General features: G+C 40.4%; 1 protein-coding gene across 2 annotated transcripts in view; it reads left to right on the top strand.

The window, feature by feature from the left end:
• LOC149290595 (NADH-ubiquinone oxidoreductase 75 kDa subunit, mitochondrial-like) overlaps positions 1–7,570 on the top strand; it is a 24,400-nt gene extending 16,830 nt beyond the window's left edge. For both annotated transcript variants that reach the window (XM_089488503.1, XM_089488504.1), the window contains 12 exons: positions 838–1,023; positions 1,316–1,450; positions 1,875–1,989; positions 2,676–2,821; positions 3,267–3,395; positions 3,807–3,936; positions 5,570–5,730; positions 6,153–6,307; positions 6,747–6,922; positions 7,073–7,207; positions 7,299–7,371; positions 7,479–7,570. In XM_089488503.1, the coding sequence (XP_089344629.1) occupies positions 838–1,023; positions 1,316–1,450; positions 1,875–1,989; positions 2,676–2,821; positions 3,267–3,395; positions 3,807–3,936; positions 5,570–5,730; positions 6,153–6,307; positions 6,747–6,922; positions 7,073–7,207; positions 7,299–7,371; positions 7,479–7,570 (1,633 nt within the window). The remainder of the gene's footprint in view (positions 1–837; positions 1,024–1,315; positions 1,451–1,874; positions 1,990–2,675; positions 2,822–3,266; positions 3,396–3,806; positions 3,937–5,569; positions 5,731–6,152; positions 6,308–6,746; positions 6,923–7,072; positions 7,208–7,298; positions 7,372–7,478) is intronic.
• The last annotated feature ends 2,262 nt before the right edge of the window (positions 7,571–9,832 follow it).

A 9,832-nucleotide genomic window follows, 5' to 3' on the forward strand; every position in this document is an offset into this window, starting at 1 on the left:
TTTGATTTTCATTCATTTTATGTTTTCTAAAAAGTTAACCCCCCATTCAACACCTACCTAACTCCATCTAATCCCCACTAACTAATTTTCAACCGCACTACTCAATATACCTTGGGGACAAGTTATGAAAAATATATATTTTATATTAAGTTGGTTCTTTGGACCCAGGGGAACATTGTTTCTTACTGTTGTCTCTCCAGTGCACAATTACAGTGAGGCAAAGAACCAGGAACAAGCGCGGTGCTTACAAGCATTGCCTTGGTCATGTGACTGTATCTGCGCATGTGATTGGCAGTAGAAGCAATCACATGCCCGGAAGTGCAAGAGAGCTGCTGTAGACTGACTGCTCAGGTCATGGAGCGTTCTGTAGGGTGTCCCCGCAATCCCAGCCATGTGGGAGTGTTTCTAACCAATGACATACCAGGTATGTCATAGGTCCTGTAGGGATAGCCTTTTCATTAAAAGGTTAAGTATGCAAAAACATATGGCTTCTTGGTAAATATGACCAACTGCATATACAGGTTGGTCAGTGATCTTCATCAAAGGTAGCTAACCCTTAGCTCTGATGCTGTTGTAAAACTACTCTCATTCCTTCACAACAGTTGGTGGTCTTACCTTTTGGCTACCTGTATTGTTCACATGGTTTGTAATAAGTGGTAAATCTTCAACATATAGACGTTGGAATCCATGTTTTCTACCTTTTTAAAACATGCATGGTATTGTAACATTAGTTGTGTTTAAACATGTGCTATGTCATGTAAGGCCTGACTATTCCATTCTGAAGTGTACGCTGGTGAGCTTTTGTTATTTAAGCTATTACTGTTACTACTTTTCCAGGTTTGCAAGTGAAATTGCTGGGGTGGATGATTTGGGAACTACTGGAAGAGGAAACGAAATGCAAGTTGGCACTTACATAGAGAAAATGTTCATGTCTGAGCTCTCCGGCAACGTCATAGATCTTTGTCCAGTCGGGGCATTAACTTCCAAGCCATATGCGTTTACATCACGTCCTTGGGAAACAAGGTATTGGCACTCCATATTACATGCATGCCTACTGCTTCTTGAAAATAAAGAATTCCATCGGGACTCATCGGAAAGCTTTCCAATGTATAGAACTGTGTATTCTGTTGTCCTGTTACTTTTTGCTGTCCTATTAACTTTTGTGAAGTTGGTGAACAAAGCACATTCGATAGGGCAGTTCTGTACAGCTCGTATGAGTCATTAAGTTAAAAGAAATTTTTACTTATACATTATTGCTCATGCGCTTGTATGGCATTAACTATAATGTGCTTGTTTCTTTTCTTTTACTGCACAGGAAGACAGAAACTGTTGATGTTCTGGATGCTCTTGGTAGTAACATTGTGGTTAGTACCAGAGGTGGAGAGGTAATGAGAATCCTACCCAAGATGAATGAGGAAATCAATGAGGAATGGATCTCTGACAAAACGAGGTATAACGTTTAATGCCTTATTCATTTTACATCTTAGTTGTGTTTCGTGATTTAATGCTGGATGAGATTGTGGGCTTGAGACAAATGCCTGGCTTATCCTGATTGGGTTTGAGGACTGATCCTCCCTCTTTGTCATTGCATCCCTACGTGTGTCCAGAAGGATGATCAGAAATACCTGCATTTCTGGAAGTGGGCCATCTTCGGCAACCCAGACGGCTGTCTGGCTTGGCACGTGCTTCTGGATGGAACCTTGCCAATTTTAATTAAGGATTATACCATTATCTATCTGTATGCTGCTAGGTATATGTGGGGCGGATTTGTAGAGATTTGAGAACAGTTAAAATCCATTCCCTGCAAATTAAAGAATATTAACACAATATTAACACTATCCAAAGTCCCAATACTTACCTTTTGAACTCAACAGATTTGCTTATGACGGTTTGAAACGCCAGAGACTGACCCAGCCAATGCTTAGGGATGAAAATGGTCAGTTTGTTCATGCATCATGGGAAGATGCTCTTACCCGGGTGGCTGGTGTGGTAAGTGTTTGCTTTTTTTATTTTATTTTATTTTATTCGTCCCTCTTCATCGGAGCTGATAATTGATCTATGCATGTAAGTTTAGGAAGTCAGCCATGAGCCTATTCATCTGTCTTTGCAAATGTGAGCAGCTGAATGTTGTTCGTCAGCAAAGACTGGGAGGTATTTGACAAATATGATGCTATTCTCTACTTTGCCTCTGTTGGGGAAAGGTTTGAAGAGTCCTATGGGAGTATTGTAGACAGGCGATTTTTATGGCACTTCTTTTGAGTATCTTGAAAAATATGGCACACGTATGTAATGTGAACATAAGGCCAGCACGTTTTCATTTATAACTCTACACGTCTGTATAAAATATACAGTGGAGGTGCGTTTTAGTGACACATTTCCTCTCGCTATGTTAAAATGCATAATGTTACATTGCGATGTGATGAAATCTTTGAATTCAGTGTTTAGTGAATAAACTACAGTAGATTTTGTTATATGTGTAAAAAAAACAAAAAACAAAAAAAAAGAAAACATAAAACTGTTTCCAAGCATGATAGATCTTGGACAAAGAATGAAATGCATGCATTTCTTCAGTTTTTAATTCATTCTGTGCAATATTCATATTCAAACAATGAACTTTTCTGTCCTGTAATTTGGTGGCCGCGCTGCCTAATGATTGTGAAATGCTCCCAATTCAGCTGCAGAGTGTGCAGGGTGCAGATGTTGCCGCCATTGCTGGAGGACTAGTAGACGCAGAGGCACTTATTGCCCTTAAAGACTTGCTGAACAGGGTGAATTCAGACAACTTGTGCACAGAGGAAGTCTTCCCCAACTCCGGAGCGGGGTATGTTTTCCAATCTGTCATAGACATCAGGATGCTTTTATTATTTGATGCAAGAAGTCGCCAGGGGCAGACAGTTTACAGGGTTATTGAGATGAATGCCAATGTTTGAGGAGGCTTATAATGAGATTACAGGTCTACTTAACCCTCTGGATCATGTCTCTCACAACCATCTAACATGATCTCACACATGGGCACGCATACATGCTGAGGTATACCTCAATTTCCTTTACCCAAAGAGTGATGTTTGTAGAACATGAATTACCTGGTCCAAATAGTTTATTGCATGTAAGTATATATTTTATGTGAGGCTTCTTCTGTACTTTACCTTTGCTACATTATACACTGTTAAATATAAAAGAATGTTTCCCTATTGCGAAGCTGATTTGTCCTAGAAACATACATAAATGTTTTTTCTTATCGGGATGCCTTACTATGTTTATTGCAGCACTGATCTGCGTTCAAGTTATCTGCTGAATTCAAAGATCTCCGGTGTCGAGGAAGCTGACCTATTGCTGTTGATCGGTACAAACCCTCGATACGAAGCCCCTTTGTTTAATACAAGGATTCGCAAAAGGTTTGTGTTTCTTACATTTAGTTACCTCCGAAAACTAGTGTAGGGTACCGTATTCATCTCATTCGTTAGATGTGGTCATCTTCAGCCAAAACCACCTGTGACGATGTATTCTACAGCTGATGTGACTGCTGGGCATATATTTCATTCATGTTGCGTTCTGTATAAAACTGCTGTTTTCACTCTCCTTACATCAGCTGACTGGTCAGCGGTTCAGAGAATGAACACAGCCAGGACAGCTATAACCCAGGGTTTCACGTAATTACCCCTAGATCTGTCAGTGTGTGTGATCTGTGTTTTTTTGTTTTTGTTTTTGTTTTAGGTTGGTTGTTAAATGTAACCTTTTAAAGGGAATTGTGATAAAAGTTCTCAACGTCAAGTTGCCAGAATGGATTATCTGCTCTTTCTTTGCAGCTGGCTTCACAATGAGCTACAGGTGGCCGTAGTGGGAAGTTCCGTGGACTTGACTTACACCTATGACCACTTGGGAGAATCTCCTCATATACTCCGTGATATTGCATCAGGAAAACACCCCTTTAGCAAGGTGTGTAACAAGTACTATTTTTTTTTATTTTTTTATTTTTTTTTATATATATATTTACTTTCACACCATCAGTTTAATTTTCTACAGCAGGTATATTACTTGCCACATAGTTTTATTAGTGCTGCACAACTGTTTTAAACGTGTATGTAGTTGCAGTTTTATTTAGGGCTGCAACTAACAATTATTTTAATAATCGATTCGTTGGCCGATTATTTTTTCGATTAATCGGATAAAAAAAAAACAATATGCAAATTTTTAGTTTATTTAAAATAATTTAATGAACTGGATGTTAAAAAACAACTTAAAATTTACATTAACATTCTTATTTTGTTATGATGTAATAAAAAAACAATATTTTCAAAGTACAAAAACCCAAACACAATATTTATGAAACAAAATAACCCCAAACATTCTGAAAAGAGGTGGACTATTACTGTTCAAGAAACTTTGCCCCAGCCCTGGCACTTTGCACCCAGCACTTTGCACCCAGCCCTGGCACTTTGCACCCAGCACTTTGCACCTGGCACTTTGCACTCAGCACTTTGCCCCAGCCCTGGCACTTTGCACCCAGCACTTTGCACCCAGCACTTTGCACCCAGCACTTTGCCCCTGCACCCAGTCTCCAACTCTGCCCTGCCCCCAGCCCTGCCCCCACACTCACACCCTGCCCTCACACCCTGCCCCCACACTCACACCCTGCCCTGCATCCACACCCCCACTCTGCCCTGCACCCAGTCTCCCACTCTGCCCTGCACTCCCACCCCCACTCTGCACCCAGTCTCCTGCCCTGCCCCCACACTCACACCCTGCCCTGCATCCCCACCCCCACTCTGCCCTGCACTCAGTCTCCTACCCTGGCCTACCCCACCCCCGCGAATCGCTCTGTGCGAACGGAGCCACTCGCACAGAGCGAACCGCTCTGTGCGAGTGGCTCCGTTCGCACAGAGCGGTTCGCACAGACATGAAGAATACTTACCTCCGGAACGCGTCACATCCGTCACGCAACTAAAAGAAGGCGGAGAGTGCAGAGCGTGTAGAGGAAGCGGGGAACGCTCGCGGAGGTAAGTAAAAGGAGCCAACAACGAATCGATCACTCGATTAATCGATAACGGAAATCGTCGACAACTATTTCCGTTATCGATTTATCGTTGTTTCAGCCCTAGTTTTATTTTCCTTTGTAGCTACGTTATCCGGCATGCATTTGATGTTTTATTGTCCAGTTAGAAAGATGGCATAAAAGGTGGAAAAGAACCATTCCATACATTGAATAATGATGTATTTATTTTCCATCACCATGAACAACGTAACATGGACTAATGGAAAAAATCAGCCTAATCTTGGACTGTTACTATCCAATAATTTTAAAATCCTGGAAAGACATTCATAATTACAATAAACAAAAGTAATGACACCATAAAACTAGAGTTAATGACAGTAGTGTTGATTAAAAAAACAGTGAGTACCTCATAGCATTGTGGTTACACAAACAGTAGGGAATTGTATTTATAATGTATATACAAAGTATGGCACAGTTGGAACAAAAATACATATATAATGAGTAAGAATACTGGTACCGGCTTGTGAGCTTGCATGTAATTATGAAATATGCTGAGATTGCACAGTTTGCTTGTAGGTTTTGAGCCAAGCCAAGAAGCCCATGGTGGTAGTTGGTAGCAGTGCTTTACAACGCAAAGATGGGGCAGCTATTCATGCCGCTGTTTCAGCCATCGCACAAAATGCCAGGGTCAGCAGTGGAGTTGGTGAGGATTGGAAAGTGCTCAATATCCTACACAGGTAAATTGTTGTGTGTTTGTTTTTTTTTTTGTTTGTTTTTTTATTTATTAATATATTTGATATGTTATTAGATATATATATCAGTGGGTTTCCATAGAGAAAGGTATAGTATGGGCGAATTCCTAGAGATGTAAGCGGGAAGGAGTTAAAATGGTTGAAGAGAAAATTAAGTTGTGGCCAGAGTTAAGAGTGATGTTAGAGTATTTGAAAATACATGCATGTGCCAAATCTTGGAACTGTTGCAGGGTACTTGTTGCCTGTCTTTGTTGGCTGTGGCCTAGGTTTAAATCGAAAAACAGGGGGGTTTTTTTAGAACCATTTGTTCAATCATACTTTTCTTAAAAAGCTGTAAATGTCACTTTTCTTTTCCCCAAATTATTTATTTATAGTTCTTCCATTACATCTGCTATTTATATTTGCAGAGTTGCAAGTCAGGTTGCTGCTCTAGATCTTGGATACAAGCCTGGAGTAGATGCCATACGGAAGACCCCTCCAAAGGTCCTCTTCCTGCTTGGAGCCGATGCTGGCAGTATTACACGCCAGGATTTGCCAAAAGACTGCTTCATCATCTATCAAGGTGTGTGTGTGTGTGTGTGTGTGTGTGTATATGTGTATATCTCTCTAGCAGGTCAAAATCCAAAGTGTTGTGAATGTCCTGTCCATCACTGCAATGTATTCTTGATCAAAGGTCTTATGTATAACAGTACTTTAGAAAGGGGTACATGTCCATTTTTTCTTCATAACACAATATGTTCTCTTTGCTGGGGAGACATCATGTACTTTGGTGCTTCTACACCACGGGATTTAAATCTGAAGAGTTGCCAATTAATTTAAGTAACATATATGTGGATTGCAGCCTGCCACTTAATATTTACCAGTCACTACAAGCAATTATTTCAAATGTTTGGTAGTCTTTTTTTTTCTTTCATTAATTTGGTGATGTTTTCTAGAGTTTTTGTCAGCATTACAATTTCTAGCTTTAGATTACAGTTTTTCATTGACATGCCTATTTTCAGGTCATCATGGAGATGTGGGAGCACCCATGGCAGATGTGATTTTTCCAGGAGCTGCCTACACAGAGAAATCTGCTACCTATGTAAATACAGAAGGTAGAGCCCAACGGACATTTGTGGCTGTGACTCCACCTGACCTAGCGAGAGAGGACTGGAGAATTATCCGTGCCCTTTCAGAGGTACTTTGTGACATTGCGTGCATGTAAATATGGAGCTGTCCCCCCCCCCCCCCCCATGCTGATCCTTTTCAACTCTGCCAAAGTAGGTTGCATCGTGTTAATGTGATGGAATGAAAGGCCTGTCATTTACCTTGTGTTCCTTTTTAAAAGGTGGCAGGTATGACCCTCCCCTATGATGATAACAGTGGAGTTAATAAAAGGTTAGAGGAAGTATCGCCGAACCTGGTACGATATGACGAGGTGGAAGAAGCAAATTATTTCAAGCAAGCAACAGAGTTATCAAAGGTATGGTGATTATTGGCTATTCATGATCTGATGGTTTTCTTGAAAATCCACCACATTTATCTGAACACCATGAATCTTGTTCTTGTTCCAGCTTGTTAACCAGCAGTTGCTTGCAGATCCTCTGCTAGCCCCACAGTTGACAATTAAAGATTTCTACATGACCGGTTAGTAATGCCAGAGTGGCCATTTTACACCTTTTTAATGTTTTAAATGCGCCTACGTAAATAAAACATGTACTTCTTCACATTCATCTCTTTAAAACTTTCTACAGATCCCATCACCAGGGCATCACAGACGATGGCTAAGTGTGTTAAAGCTGTAACTGAAGGAGCGCAAGCAGTAGATGAACCATCTATTTGCTGAAGTGTTTTGCAATCACAACTGTGGAGTGAGCCTTGTCTTCTGATGGCTCTGCAGCTTTCAAAAACTGAAGTGTTCTTGTGAGGCTCTGGGACCGTTACTGGAGCAGTGTAGGATTCCAGCTTTGCATCTGTGCTTGTTTTGAAAGCACCTGGAGACACACTATATATCTAAAATCAAATGGCGTGTGTACAAACTACTTATAATCTTATTAAAATGGTTTATTAAATACATAGTTGTGTTTTTTTCCCCCCACAAAAATATAACTGCACAGAGCATAGTAATGCCCTAGCTGGGAACTGGGTCAGATATATCAACTAACAAAATATTTTAAAGAGACCTAGATAATTTTGGTCATGGTGATTACCACATCTTAAAAAGACGGTAAATTGTCCCTGATACCCATACTATAGAATAATGCATATTAAAGTCCTCTGTGAGTACTCCTGCTGGGGACCTATCATATGCATTAAAGTGCATATGACAGCTGGAGTGTCTCTTTAACATTCTTACATTCTTACAGCACTAAATAATCTGTTGCATGAAAGGAATAGTCCAACAGGTTTAAGAAGAGTTCTAAGGAAATCCGACCATCTGGGTGTCTCACACGTTTATAGTAAAGGATTGTTGGCCACTTATTTGTTCTCCCAGAGGAAACATAGGTATAACTGCCTTTAAATATCGCTGCATGTTTACACTTGCTTTGCCATTGATTTCTAAAATAAAGCATAGGAAATAGGAGGATTTTCCAGAGAATCATAATTTTTTTTTCTTGATTCCCACGATTTCACGGGTGCCAAACTATTTCTCAGATATGTTTAAAGTCTGACTGGGAGGTGCACTTAGAATTCATGCACCCCAGTTATACGTATGCATCGATATCCTACCGTTTATACACGACCGTATGATAGCCAAGCGCGTGTGTCTATTGCTGTTAAACCCTCTCAGTAGTCCTCCTCATTGAATTATTAAACCATTTTCTTATGATCCTAAAGTTAATTGTTTTAGTGCTACTCTCTCCTTCGGTCTACGGTTTTGGTCACTAGCTACAGTCTGACAACTCGCCTTTCATCATCTGAACTGTCCAATCCGCTTCATTTTGGGCAGATCCTGCGAATTGCACTTCTGTACACATATTTATTGATACCTCTCAAATCATTCCTTAAGACTGATGCCATAACTTACTTTAGAACCCCATTCCTACTTGGATCACGTTGGTTATTGTACACTATTCCCAGAAAAGGTGGAATGCAGTACGAGCAGATGGCCCTGTACTCCCCTCACACTCGGTTGAACCTCGGGACACAACCATACCTGCTGATGGACGTCTAAAAGTCTCCAACCTGAAAAGTTACCTCATGGAGCATTGTCTTGTCTTATAAGGTCTTTGACACCTTCACAATGATACTATCATACTAGTGAGATAAAATATGAAGGATGTACAGTTACTTCCTCTACCCGGCAAGGAGCATCAATCCTCTGCAGGGTCTGTAAAGATCCTCCCGGAGTACCGGTGACAGCCTCACCTTAGGTCACACATACTATGAGCGATATTAATGCTAAAGTCCTTACATAATTTACAAGAGAGACTTTCCTTAATTACTAAAACTGATGCAGACAGCTGGCTACTGGCTGTACAGAGTTATGTAACAAATCTATCGCCATTAAAGTTTTTATATTTTAGAACAAAAAACTGCTTCAACACAGCAATAATGTCTGCTTGCATTGGGTTACTAGCAGACGTAAACAGTATTTCCCACAATTCCAAGCATTACACCACGCCTCACTGTATATCATGTGATTAACTGTTTACACTGTAATATCAACGTCCAATCAAAATCACATATGGTCTGCCCTTACTATTACATCACTGCTTGGCTTCATCTCTGCTCATACAATTACAGAATGAATGGTAATATTTGTAAGCTGGATAGTTCTATGTGAAAGGTACAGGGCGAAAAAATAGTTTCATGATGACAATATACACACTGACAGATGAACACACTTAACATACATACACACACTACCCTTTGTTTGCTCAGGAGGTCTAATCTGCCGACCGGTGGCAGCACTTCTGCTCCCTGGTGTCCTCACACGCCGCCTACTTGGGAGCTCTCACAACCATATACAATATAAAACTAAATATGGGTTAGAAACATAGTGCGGTATAAATGCACATTACGTCTTGTACACATTTTGATATATTATCTGTTATTATTTATTGATTTGTATAGCACCATCATATTCCACAGCGCTGTACAATGG

Source organism: Sceloporus occidentalis, unplaced genomic scaffold, assembly GCF_023333645.1.
Source record: "Sceloporus occidentalis isolate IW3139 unplaced genomic scaffold, rSceOcc1.0.p SCAF_38, whole genome shotgun sequence".
Classification (NCBI taxonomy): domain Eukaryota; kingdom Metazoa; phylum Chordata; class Lepidosauria; order Squamata; family Phrynosomatidae; genus Sceloporus; species Sceloporus occidentalis.